Below are 14,562 nucleotides of genomic sequence, written 5' to 3'. Positions count from 1 at the left end.
CATGGGAGTTACTTGTATTGGTTATAGCTTATTAAGTTGTGTGACAAGTATACACATATTCATTTCATTTTTTATATTATTATGTATATAGTCCTTTATATAAGATATTTCTTTAAGGAAATCAACAGTTTGGTGTGTATCCTTCTTGGTATAAAATTTAAAATTTCTGTCTACCCGTATTATCAATTAGAGAGATAGGATCATGTCATACTGACAGATGTGTACCTAGCATTTTTTCATGTAACAGCATCTTGTGAGTGCTACATCTTTTTCATGTCTGCACAGAATTCTATCATGTATTTATACCATAATTTTTAACCAATCCTCTGCTGATACAGCCATAGGATGTTTTCTTTTATCTTTTTTGTTACAAATAGTGTTACCATGATTATTTGTGTATGTAGCTATATATACACATCAAAGTAGAACTGCACTTCCACCAACAGTGCAAAACTATCCATATTTCTCCATACTCTTGCCAACATGGAGTATTATTTATCTTTTCCATCTTTCTAGTCTGTATAAGAAATTGGCATCATATTTTTATGTCTTTAATTGAATGAAGTTCAGCATCTTATCATATATTTATTGTCCATTTTTTCCCTATGAAATAAAATTGGACTTATATTCTGTACATCAGTGTTTCCGGGGGAGAGGGACCCTTTCTGTGGATTGTATAAGCTACGTATTTTATGAAAGTGTCCCTCACATAATATTGATTGTCTTTACTCTCCTCTCCAGTATGTGCAAGGTCTCCTAGCACAGCTTTATAATTGGAAACCTTAGAAGGGTTCTAAGTAGAAAAACCAGTCTTTTGTATTTTTATGGTTATGATAATACTTCTAATAAAATTTTATATTCTAGCTATTTAACACTAAATATTTTCCCCCATAGTATATACTTTTCATAAAGTTAATTTCAAATGACCAGTCAATCTTCTGTTAAGTGAGCATACAATAATTTATTTAACCAATTTCTTATTTGGGGACTTTAAGGTTATTTCTTCATTTTTGCTCTTAAAAATGATTCTGAGAAAAATATCGTATTTTGCCGTGTATAATGCGCACTTTTTTGCCCAAATTTGTGAGGGAAAAATACGGATGCACATTATACATAGGTAGTACTAATTCCATATCTATATATATAAATGTTTTGAATTTTTTTATTTATGTTTATGAGTTAAAAGTGTAACTGTAGAAATCAGTAATGACATCCATATGCAAAATAATGCCCTGGAATACGATAATTGGTTTTGTTGAATTTACAACAAACTTGCAACGATGAAGAGTTCTTAGGCTTCTATTATGTGTAAATATGATAAATTTGTTACCAGTACGTAAAATTTCTTGTACCTTGTATCTGTTCTTGTGTTTTGTAATTATTTGTTACATAAAATTTTTGTACCAAATATGTTTAAAAAATAAATGCTAAAATTTCTTTATAATACAAAAAACAAATACCTAAACGTAAACAAATAAAAATCTGAACTAAAAAATTAAAATGAAAGATTTTTTTCTCCTGAAAGATTGGGGGGGAAACATGGGTGCGCATTATACATGGGGACACATTATACACGGCAAAATATGTCATACTGTGCCTAAATCTTCTTTCCTGCAGTAATTTTGTTTCTTTACTAGATCCAAGAAGTGGTCAAAATGTGTGAATGTTTTAAAATCTTTTGATACATTTTACTAAAATTGCTTTTCAGAAATGGTTGCAGATTTTTCTCTTATGTATAGAAATAGCAATAAATGAGTGACCATTTTCCTTATCATTTTTTATTAACTTTGTCAATTTAATATACATCTAGATTTATAACTTACTGAGATATAATTAGTAGTAGGAAAATACTCTTTTCCAGTTTACCGTTCTCCAAAACTGTCAATTTGTTTCTCACAATTCATGTATAACATGTGCCTTATTATAGACTGTAGACTACATTCTCATACAGTGAGGGGTTTTATTTTTTTGTTTTTACCATATCAGATACCTGAAAGATGTTTTATTGCATTAGCTGAGACCCATTTAGGTATATAGTTAAATTCACTGTGTGATATGCAGTATTTCTAGTTAATAGGTTAATTTCAGCAATTTTGGTAAAAAGTTTTAAGTGGAACTAAATCATTCATTACCTAAATATACACACTTTTTATTTAATAATGAAACAATAAACACTTTGGACATTTCTCTTTAAAATACAAATGTGTTTTTAATCAAAATGAAGTGTATTACTGTTTAATATATAGGATATAAGTAGAATTAGCCTAATTCAGGACAGTAAAACACTAGGTTATATAACCATTTTATGTTTGTTCAGATACGGATTTTTAAGTAAGCTTTATTTTATCTTACAATTCTTAAGTGAGTCCTCAGTTAGATTAGAATTCAGTAAAGACAACCTGACCCAAATAGTTGTCATCATTAAAAGCATAGTTCCTTTATAATTACTACTGATACTAGTACTACAATTCATGCTTTTATGTAGTTTTTAATCTGTTAACTATCTTAACTAACCCTGAGATTATTAGTATGAATACTATATCCAATTTATAGTAAAAAAAAATTGTGATTCAGAGAAGTGAATTGCTTAAATTTTATACCCTAGTTGGATGATACAAGGTTCCAACCTAAGCCCTTTCTCTAAACTTTTTTTTTCCCGGTGTTTTCTTCTATTTTATTTGCTTAATTTTTGACAATTACTTGATTTATTTGTTTTGAGAACTCTCTGGAACAAATAAATTACTTTTACTCTTCCAGATTTTAATTATGCATGTCGAAAGAATGTTTGCTGGATACCAGTATTTAGCGAACTCCCTTCCAATAACTTAGCATTGAATGTTGTAACACATTTGGACAACTGTTCTGAAAATTAGCTAAATATAGCAATTAACTGGGTTTCACATACTTAGTTTTAGATGACAGTAGATTCTCAAATATATTCTTAAGTTTAATTGCTTACTCCCTAATAAAAATAACAGCTTTTAGTTTTCAGAACATTTTCACATAGTATCATCTGACTAAGTCCTTATGACAATCTATGTCATAAAACAGTTATGACATAATTATTTGATAACTGAGACAGCTGGTTTCCAAAGAAATTAAATGTCACAAGGCTACTTTGTTCCAGAGCAAAGTCTAGAACTTGCATTTATAAATTTAAAATACCCATTTTATGAATTTTATTGCTTAATTTTAGAGGTAACACCAAAACATTTTAATGTTTTTTTTTATTTTAAAAAAGGCTTATAAAGGTTTATACCTTTAACATTGTTAGCCTTATTGTGATTACTGTAAATTATTTTAGAATGAGCCAGTGAAACTGTTTGTCATTTTTACTTGGCTATCACTGTTTCTTCCCAAATCATTTTATGGTAATAGGAAAAGTTATGGCAAATAGTGATCTCATTTTTCTAAAAAGAAAGAGAGGGAGGGAGGGATCAAAACTCTTTTAGGGCTTTTCATTTTGTAGTATGCTAAGTGTCATTTATTTCATAGAAATTATTGTTTATGAAATTTTAAAAGCCTGTCTTTAGTGACCGTCATGGATTGAGCATTATCTCCTACCTAAGTCTCACATGACTGTATCCTAAATAATAAGCAAAGTTAGGCTATTTAATTCATTCATTATTCAATAAGGTCATGGACTGCTATCTTTCTTTCTTTTTTTTTGGTCCCCTGCATGTCACACTACAGCACAGTCCTTGGTGCATACCTTTTTTTTTTTTTTTTTTTTTAATTGGGGGACAGTGTGTTTTTCCAGGACCCATCAGCTCCAAATCAAGTGGTTGTTTTCAGTCCAGTTGTGAAAGGCACAGCTCACTGGCCCATGTGGGACTCGAACCCGTGACCTTGGTGTTATGAGCACCGCACTCTAAACAATTGAGCCATCCAGCCGCCCCCATACCTTTCTTTTAACTTGCAAAATAACACTTTTGCTGATTTGTATTTTCTTCCTAATATTTCCTTAATTTTCTATGCATGATACCACTTTTAGTTCTAATTAAAAGCTTCGTTAGCTATCTCTCTTGCATGGCATGGTTAATCTTCTAATTCTTCCTAAGTTGTTTTCTGTGAGAATGCCCAGTTTACAGTCGATTTAAAAAAAACAACGTTTAATTTTTACATGGCTCCCCAGTCATGTACATTTAAGTTTGGGGAATTGCTATTCAGAGTAATGGTGGTGGTACATTCTTACTGATTTGCAAAAGACTTGTTAGAGTGCAATATCTAATGTTTTATTGTTGTTGTTTATATTCTGGCAACTAATAAGTTGGGGATTGTTTCCATTAGGCAACTGAAGAGGATACTCCCACTTCTCTAGTGAAAGATCATCTTTTCCAGCAAGAGACAGTTGTAACCAGTGAGCCTTATAGAAGCTCGAGACCTTCTCCCTTTGAAGATCTGAATGCCAGAAGAGTCTATTTGCAAAGCCAAGCCAATCAGGTGAGAAGATAAATATTTTTCAGTGTGTTATTCATATATATATAGAAATCGGATGTGTTAGACAAGGACATTAAAGCCCTCTTTCCTTTAGCAGACAAAATTAAAATCCAGGAAAATATGATTTATAATGAATCAAATCCAGAGCAGCTAGCTGCCTTCACGTGGCAGAGAGAGAGAACACTAAAGTGAGCAGTTTCTCTCGTGTCTCCTCTTATAAGGGAACTAGTTCCATCAGACCAGGACCACACCCTCATGACCTAACAACCACTTGTCAAAAGGCCCCCATCTCCAAATGCCATCACATTGGGGGTTAGTGTTTCATGAGTTTGAGTGGAACACTAACATTTAGTTTACAACAGGGAGCAACATAAACAAAAGCATGCATGAGCTAGGGAGAAAACAGCATGGCAGGTGAAAAACAGAGGCAGATAGGACGACGGCCAGATTGCTGTGTTTTTACGTTCTGCAAAAACACCTTGGACTTTATCTTGTTTGTTGCTTCACAGACCTGGGTACATACTCATGTGCCAGAAGACACAAGAAACCACAGGTTAAACACAGTGAATTTTACTCAAAAACAAAAAATTCCCAAGTGGTATTCTGGTACATTCCTACCAGTGCTGAGAATTTTCCTGAACACTTAGTATTGCCTGCCCCCCACCACCACCACCATCAATTTAGTTACTTGATGGAAGTAATCTATTGTGATTTTCATTTCTACTTTCCTGATTACTACTGATGTTGAACAGCTTTTTCCATATGCCTCTTGACTATTTAGAAATTGTTTTGTGAAGTATCCAAGTTTTTCACACATTTTATATTGAGTTGTTTTTTTCTTATTAACTTACAAGCATTCTTTTCATTTATTTTAGATAAAAGTTCTTTGTTGGATGTATGTATTGCAGATATATCTTCTCCTACCCTGTGGTTTGCCTTTTCACTCTTTCAGTAATGTCTTTTGCTGAATAAAAGTTTTTAATTTTAATAAACGCAACTTAGCAATCTTTTCCTCTATGGTTAGTGCTTTTTACATCCTATTTAAGAAATCTTTGAATGCCCTCACCAAATCATGAAGATATTTTGTTATCTTTCAAAGCTTTATTTTTTCTTTGATTTTTATAAATGACGTGAGATTAGGTCAAGGTTTATTTCCTACCCCCGACCCTCCCCAGTAGCCAGTTGATCCAGCACCACCTATTGAAAAGTCGATGCTTTCTAAAGCTGCTGCATTGCAATGTCAGATTTGTCATGTTACTATATATATGTGGATGTTTCTAATCTCTGTCCTGTTCCGTTCTCCTATTTGTCTATTTTTACAGCTATACCAGACTTTTAAAAATTATTATAGCTTTACTACAATTCTGGGGTCTGGGACTTACATCCTCTAACTTTGTCCTTCAAGATTTTTGTTGTTCGGTTAATGACTCAACATATGGTCAAGTGCTATGTTCACCTGAAAAGAATATATATCCGTAATGGTTAGATACAGTATCCTTTCTATATATTAGATCAGTTTGTTGTTAAACATCTATTTGAACTTATGTTCAAATTTAGGTATCCTTATAAATTTTTTTAAATCTGCTTGTCAGTAATTAAACAAGGTATGTTTTAAACTCTCCAACTGTGATTGTGGAATCGTCTCTTTTTAATTCCATCACTTCTTTATACATTTTGAAGCTGTTACACAGTGCATAATTTTACAATTGTTATTGTAAAATTGCAATATTTTTACAATACTTTAAAATTGCTGAGTTGACTCTTGTCATTATGAGATATCCTTCTTTATCTCTGGTAATACTTCTTGCCTGAATGTATACTTTGTCTGCTATTAGTTTTACTACATAAGTTTTCTTTTGGTTAACACAGTACATATTTTTCCATCTTTTTACTTGGAACATTTCTGTATCTTACATATAAGATGTCTCTTTTAAATCACATGTAGTTGAGCTTTCTTTTCTTTCTCAGGGTGTCGGAGTTTTGTTCATTTACTTTTACGGCAATCACTGCTATATTTAAGTATAAATCTACCATCTTATTTGTTTTCTATTTGCCCCATTGATTTCTCTGCGTATTTCGTCCCTTTTTCCTTCACTTTGCTTATTTAAGTTTACATGACTACTTAATTTTTCCCCTTTATTAACTAATTAGTAATATAGTTCAGTATTTTTAGTAGTTACCCTAGAGATTACAATATGTATCATTGATTCCTTAGAATCTACCTAAAGTGATTTTTTTTAATCATTTCCTGGACAATGCAGAGACCTTATAAATACCTTATTGGCATTTATGTCTCTCATTTACTTTTATGGTGTTGTCATGAATTTTACGTCATTCTTGTTCTCTTTATTGCTGTCTTTCTCTCTCTCTCTCTCTCTCTCTCTCTCTCTCTCTTTCTGTCTCTCTCTCTACCTATGTGTATGAAAAACCTCACAAAATATTTTAAATGGTATTCATTTAGATTTTTCTACCTATTTATGATATTTGATGTTCTTCAATCCCTTGTTAATTGCTATACTTTCATCTATGATTATTTGCTGCTTGTTGTCAGTGAATCTCAGTTTTTGTTTTTCTGGGACCATTTTTTATTTCCTCCATTTTGAAGGACATTTTGCTGACTATTATTTCTAAGTTATAATTTAACTTTTTTTTTTTTTTTTTAATTCTAAAGACTTATTTGAATGGGATTGGGAGTGGGGCGTAGGTTGATGAAAAAAATTTAAAACTTCTGGGTTGTTTAGATCATCTGGGAACTTCTAGCAACTCTCAGTACAGCCATACTACAGCATATAAATATAGTTTGAAATATTCAGGTTGGACACAGATTGTGAAAGGTTCCCTGCCAATGGATCTATATAAGGCTTATTGAAGGTTGCAAGAAACAGATATCACAGGCTATGTCAGATAGTCAGGATTTATTGTAAGGACCTCAGCAAATACCATGATAGAAGCACATATTCAGACAACCTCCCTGGTCCCCCCAAACTTGGAACTTCAATTAGGGTATCTCTTGGTTTCCCATCTATCCTGACTAGTTCTAATACCAGTATTTGTCATCTCAGTAAATGGTGTATCATTTATACATTAGCTCAGGGCAGAAACTTGAATCATCCTGACTCATCCTCTCATTCTTACACTCTATCTATCCAATCAGTCAGCATTTCTATAAGCTCTACATTCGAAGTATATTTCTTGTTCAGACCTCCATAATTTCTTACTTCCACTCATATCCTTCCCACCCCCACCCCCCATCTGTTCTCTACACCGCAGCCAAAGTGATCCTTTAAAGATGTAAATCAGATCATATCACCATCTTGCTCAAAACATTCAAAAAGATTATAATCTCATTTAGAATAATATTCAGAGTTTTTACAAAGCTACTGTAGATGATTTTGCTCCTCGCTTCTCCGGGTTTATTTCCTGTTTAATCTTTCTCACTCACTGTCTCCTAAACACCCCGACTTTCTATGTTTTAAATATATTAATATGTGTGCCTCAGGGATTTTGTGTTTTTCTATTCCCTCTTTTTGGAACACTGTTCCCCCAGATCTTCACGGAGCTAGCTTCTCACTTCAGGTCACCTCTTCTGTGAAGCCTTCCATGAGCACTCTAGATAAAATAGCAACCCCTCCACCACTGTATCCTTATTCTGCTTTATTTTTCTTCATAACATTTATCACTTCCTAACTTTATATATTTGTCTCCTATTTATACTTTTTTGTTTGTTCATTGATGTTCAGGAACCTAAAAATTCCTGAAATACAACAAGCATCCTGAAATACAAATACAAGTAAACATTTGTCAAAAGAATAAATGAATAAATGCTCACAGCATCACCTTGGAAGCAAATGATGTTTTGACAGAGCTTATTCCTAGTCTTGTTATCATTCAGTGTTGGGAACTTGATTAATTGAGGATAATTTGGTTGCAAATAACAGATCCATTCAAACTAGCTTAAGGGAAGGAGGCTTTATTTTAATGCCATAGATGGCATTTCTTAGAATTCCTTTTAAGAATAAACCCAGCAAGGACTTTTAAAATCTGAAAGGTATTAGGTAGCTCCTCTCTTTCCCCACTCCCACTCCTCCTTTCTACCCTACCGACACATACCCCATGTGACTATTTATTTCTTTTTCTCATTCCACATCTGTATCTTTCTTTTTCTCTATAGTTTAGGTTCTTTGTTGCCTAATTGGTTTGTAATCAATCATGATTATCAGAATATTAGGCTTAGCCCTTTAATTTACATAATATTCCAGCCTGGTGTTACAGAACAGAAAGAGTTAGCCCACCAGGACTAGAAGAGCCAAACACTAAACACTGAGAATTTCAGTGGAGAAAGATTGATTATTTTATTAGGAATGGCGCCACCCAGGAGAACGAGAAGCTAGTGCTCAAAATGCCGAACTTTCTGATCCAGGGTTTGGGGCAGGTTTTTAAGGGTGTAGGGGAACAGGTATGCGGAAGCACTGGCGAGGCAGGTTTTAATTGGTGGACCTTGGAGCTTGGCCATTTACGCTAAGGGGTGTCAACACAGGACCTTCCTGGACAGTGGATCCTTTGCTTCTGAAAGGGTTCCAGTGTTCAAGTTGCAGAACTGGTCCTGGTCCTGGTCCTTTGGCTCCAATTGTGGGGAGGCAAGACTGGGTCCAGGTGCAGCTGTAGGTCAAAGTTCTCTCCTCTGCGCATGCTTCAGCTGCCTGACTTGTGGTTTTGGTCTGTTGTTCTGAAAAGCAATTCAGTATCACATTAAACTGGACAGGACCATTTTGAGCTGATTCTGCGGTTACATTAGATCCATATAGTCTAAACCAGTGCCATATTCTTTCAAGAAAAAAATTTGAGTGGATCAACTTAGGGCAGGTTTATACAGCGTATACAGCTGTCCATTTCAAGGTTATAGGATGGATAGATTAGGTAGAGAGGAGATAAAATGATGTATACTACATTCCAACATTGCCACTTTTAGACAGTCTTGTTCCAGTCTGTTTTACAAGCTCATGGCCTGCCTGCCTTTGTGTCAAGTGTCAAGTCAAATCCTGGTTTAATCCTGGCTGGTTGGGAGGAGAGTTGCATGGCTAATCATGGCACCCTTTGAGTAAGGAGATGCTTTTTGCTACTTTTTGTAAACTGGAACTATTGAGTTTTAAATTTCCTGCATAGACTTGTTATTCTGCCATTTTTCTTTAAGGTCTGTTTACGAACTAGACTCAAACTAAGCATTAGGGGAAAATTATTCCCTGGATAGAAATTTTTGCAACAGTGGGTAAAATCTTCAACTTTAGACATAGGCAGATCTAATTTTAATGCTTGGCTTTTTAAGTTAAAATTACAAAGCCATTGATGCTGTCTGTCTTCTGGTTTCCTCATATGTAAACAGCAATAATAATAAAACTAATCCCATAGTGTTATTTTAGGGGTTCACGCATTCATATTCATGCATACATTGATAGGTACGTGATACATATGCATGCAATACATGTTAGAACACCTATGTGCCAGGCCCCTATTCTAAGCCCTAGGAATAGTTGTGAACAAGAAAGGTCTGAGCCCTAGCCTCGTGAAGGATATAAATGCTAATGAGGAAGATGGACAGTAAATAAATTCACAGACAATACTATTTCAGATAGTAATAAGTGCTATGAGACAACAATGGGAAATAGACTAGTCGAAGTACAGAGAGGGACTTCTGCAGATATATAAGATGATTGACGAAAGCTCCTGAAGAGGTGTTTATATGGAGATATATGACGTTTCGAAACAAAACAGTCTTATGAAAATCTGGGTGGGAAACATTCCAAGCTGCAGGTTGGTATTTTCGAGAAACAGAAAGGCCTAGGTGGCTGTAGTTCAGTGAATTAAGGTGGCAATAGTCGTACTACAAATTACAGTTAGAGAACTTGGTAGTGTTTGGATAGTGTAGGCTGTTGAGAGGACTTGGCATTTTGTTCTGGGATTAATGTGAAGTATTGGGAGGTTTTTAATCTCTAATACAAGTCTAATTTGCATTTTTAAAACATGACCACTATGTGAAGAATGGACAGATAGAGTATGGTCATGAGTGGAATTAAGACCAATTTAGAAGGCTATTTTTGTCCAGGTAAATGATATTGATGATTTGGACTAGGTAGAGCTGAGAAATGGTTGAATTTGGGGAAAATTCTGGAGGAAGAGCCAAAAAAAATCACTTGATAATAGATTGGATATGGACTATGCAGGAAAGAGAGGGGTCAAGGATGACTTCTGAGTTTGAGGTCCAAGCAGTTGAGTAGACGATAATGCCATTATCTGAATGGAGAAGACTGGGGAAGACTTAACCTCTGTCACCACCAATACAGCACCGCTGCCACTTCCCGCTCTTGGGAGAGAGCGTGGAGTAAGTAATTTGCCTAATATCCAAAGATTGTATGTTAGAGACCACAAACATTTTAGAACATATAGCTGCTTATATTCTGAATAATGTATGTCTTATTTAATAAATTGTCATGGAAATTTAGTGGCTATAAAAGAGATGACTTGTCCTGGCAGCTGGCATTAAGTCGGATACAAAATGTAATAAGTCATGAAAAAGTAAATAAAAACAATATTTAAAAAGTAATTAAAATTAGAAATTTTAAACTAAATGTGAACCAGAAACTGAGAAATTGAGGGTAAAAGTATGAGAACTACTTCTTAATGAAGAGTTGATGGAGTATAAAGGCAAAGTTCCCAAACTTGTGTGGATTAGGAAATTAAAAGTCTAAAAATTTAAAGAAAAGTAACATAAAAAGGAAAATAATAAACCAATCCTTTAAAGAACAAAATTATTAAAAAGTAAAGTGATAAGAGGGATAAATTATACATTTAAGCCAAGAACAATGGAAAGAAAAAACTAAGTTTTCTAAACGTTATGGTGATTTGAAATAGTCTGAAAACATAAAAGTTGAAGAAATATATATATAGCCTAAGATACTGCTTTTAATTTTGTGATTGCTGCTGCTTGTTTTTAATGTAAAATAGGTAGGACAAAGCAAATAGTTAATACATTTTGTTGTTATTGTTTATTTATGTGAAACAAGCCATAGAGTCTAACTGGTATGGAATTTGACCTCTTAAATTTTTAGGGTTCCTTGAAAAGAATGACATGATGAGTTTTCCTCAAGTAGACAGCTAAAGGAAGCCAGCAGGAGGTCAGATCAGTAAACTCGATCATTACAGCCTTTGCCTCAAATTAGGACCCAGTAGTTGGCTAACTCGCAGAGGGGGTCGTGTGTGCACATGCTTGCCGGCATATAGATATGCTCGTGAGCTTGTGTATTTGGTGGGGGAAGCTGTGGGGTAGAAGGGTCACAGTCGATGTGTCGATCTAGTTTAAGGACAAAAGTTTATACATTTTTTTGGTCTTTTTTATGAGGAAATTTTATAAGAAACGCAAAAAAAAAAAAAAAAAAAAAACAAAAGAAAACAACAACAAAAAACTAAACTAAAATATTAGTACCAGAAAGAAAAAAGTAATTGTAAACCAGTTTTACTTGGAGCCAAATAGTAAGATAGCACTATAAGCTTGCTAATTTTCTTTTCTGTGAATTAAGCAATCTATAAGCATTTGCCTTATTTATGATCTTACTGGATCTTACAGACTCACTAAGACATAGGTAAAATACTAGCAAACTTTAATGTTGTTTATAGTCCCAGTGAGGAAGAAAGGGGGCGTTCCATGGCCAGAGTAATTAAAGATTATAATTTTTAACCCTCCAGAAACTGTGGGTCACTCAAAGGAAATTGGTCTCAGCAAGGGTCACAGTAGCAGCATGGATTCTGTTACCTAAATTTTTTTGATGATTGTCCTAAGTGTTTCTTGTGATCAAATAGTTTTAAATTATTAAGTGAAGATTTACTTTTCCTGCTCACATCAGATTTTGTAGCCCCTTTCACTTTCACGTTGGCCATTTTTGAAACATTTGTTTTGTCATCCATTGCTTAGGGGGATTTTTTTTTTTCGCAAAAGACTAGACTCTTGTTTCTTTCATAGTGTTTGATTGTCTTAATTTGTTGTTTTGTCAAACACATGAGTGTCTCTGTTCCACCAGTACATTAGAACTACAATTCATACTGCTATTCTTGACATTATTTCCCTCTAATATGTTATAGAGGAAATGGTATGTGAAGTGGCGTAATGAAACCTGTTAGTATCCCTGTCTGGTGTTTTGGATTAACTGCCACAGAAAATAAAAATATTAGTGAAAGCAACACTCAAATTTCTGAGAATCATCCTACTTTTACTTTGGGGATATGACTCTCCTATTCAGAATAGCTGTTAAAATGTTGTATATGTTTTTATGTTTAATAATTTATTCCAGCTCTATAATTGTCTTAGGAAATCAGGAAGAGTGTTAAAAATAAGAATTAAATTTTGTAGTCCTTTGGTGCCTCAGTAAATGCTTTTGAGTCCAATATTTCATTTGAGCAGTGCCAGTATCTTTAGTCTTTATCAGTAAAGAAATTCATGCATAGAATCATTAAGTACGTGAATAGTCAGTAGCTTAGTAATTGTTGAATTATTGGAATTCTAATGTTATTTAGAAATGGTAGTTAAGTTTCCTCCTCTTCCTCTTCTTCCTTTTCCTTTTTATTCTAGCTCAATTTAAAATGTTTCTCTTTTATGGTAAATAGGCAGCTTTATATTTCATTAAATGTAACAATTATAGTTTGTTAATCTTTGTCATAACTAGTGCCAACTATGTGCTGGGTACTGTCTAAAGCACATATATAATTTATTTTAATCCTCACAACAACCACTATGATAAACTGCCTCTTTTGGGGATAACAATTATCTATAGTTTATGCATTTTTTTGTGTAAGTTTATAATGAAATTTTATAAGAAATGCAAGAAAAATCATATTAAAATATTGGTACCAGAGGGAAAAAACTAGTTGTAAACCAGTTTTACTTTGAGCCAAATACTAGCAAGAATAAAAGAAGAAAGTAATCTGCATATCCTCTTTAGGAATTTTGGGATATCAATATATCTGGAGTCATATTTGCTCATAAACTTCCAGACATCTTAGGAAATAAGTCAGTTAAGTCTGGAGGTACCCACTTTAACCCTTTTAAATACAAAATATGTATGTTCTGACATCTTGAGTGATGGGCAGAAAAACTTATCCCAATGAACGAGAGAGTGGAGATACATACATACATCCTGAGCTAGGTCCTGATTCATTTAGTTGAGCAGGGAGGGAAAAAAAACTGGTGAATGTAACAGAAACTTACAATAGACTAATATTCATCATCTAGACCCCAGGAATTTATTTGGCCCACCTTCTTTGGCTGCGGGAACTATAAACTTACAGCTGGTTTTTTGATTGATGGGAGGGAACAATCTACCAAAATGTCAGTGATGGTGGAGATGCAGAGGTTGAAGTAGTCACCATGTAGAAAAGTACACAATAGTGCTAGATAACCGCAGAGAGGGAAGTGAACCAAGTTTGGCAGATAGCTCTTAGTATGGGGATTTTGAACATGGCTTCTAGAGCCAGCCAACCAATTTGGATCTGAATTCCAGCTTTTTTACTACTGATAGTTTTCCTTATCTCCAAGATTAATGTGACATAGAGAAACAAGGGTTCTGTTGTATGAGTTTGCATAACTAGATGTTTACACATTTGCTGTTGAAATAAGTGAACTCAATTTATTAGAAATTAGAATGGAATAGATTTTTCTCTTTTAAAGCTACAAGAGACATTCGCTATGCTTTTAATAAATATTGCAGAAGTTTCTTAACAGGAATAATGTACACTTGCACTTAGCACAGTACTGTTAGTGTTGTGTACCAATTGTCCATTTGGATGTCATCCAGAAGAGCTCTCAAGAGTGAATTTTTCCACAGTACAAAATCTGGCGCTCGACTTGCAGATCAGAAACCTTATTTTGTCATGATATTAAGACTGGAGTCATATTTCAGAGACCAAACTAATCAAGTTTTAAAAAATGATATGTAAAAATCAGAATGTAAAACTTAAGCCATCATGTGGATTGTAGTACTAGTAACAGCTTGTTTAGTACATTGTCTGCAAAAAACAGATCTTCATGAGATACTAGATCATTGCCAGAAGCTAGTTTCGTGTGTGTATATGCTCAAC

General features: G+C 33.9%; 1 protein-coding gene across 1 annotated transcript in view; it reads left to right on the top strand.

Annotated features, from left to right (window-relative positions):
- The window catches only part of SPRED1 (sprouty related EVH1 domain containing 1), a 114,083-nt gene that overhangs the window by 84,851 nt on the left and 14,670 nt on the right, over positions 1–14,562 (top strand). The window contains exon 5 of the mRNA XM_033108713.1: positions 4,291–4,443. Coding sequence (XP_032964604.1) covers positions 4,291–4,443 — 153 coding nt within the window. The remainder of the gene's footprint in view (positions 1–4,290; positions 4,444–14,562) is intronic.

The sequence above is a fragment of the Rhinolophus ferrumequinum genome, chromosome 6 (assembly GCF_004115265.2).
Source record: "Rhinolophus ferrumequinum isolate MPI-CBG mRhiFer1 chromosome 6, mRhiFer1_v1.p, whole genome shotgun sequence".
Classification (NCBI taxonomy): Eukaryota; Metazoa; Chordata; class Mammalia; order Chiroptera; family Rhinolophidae; genus Rhinolophus; species Rhinolophus ferrumequinum.
The sequence above is the reverse complement of the archived record's forward strand: the minus strand, read 5'-3'. Positions and strand labels throughout refer to the sequence as shown.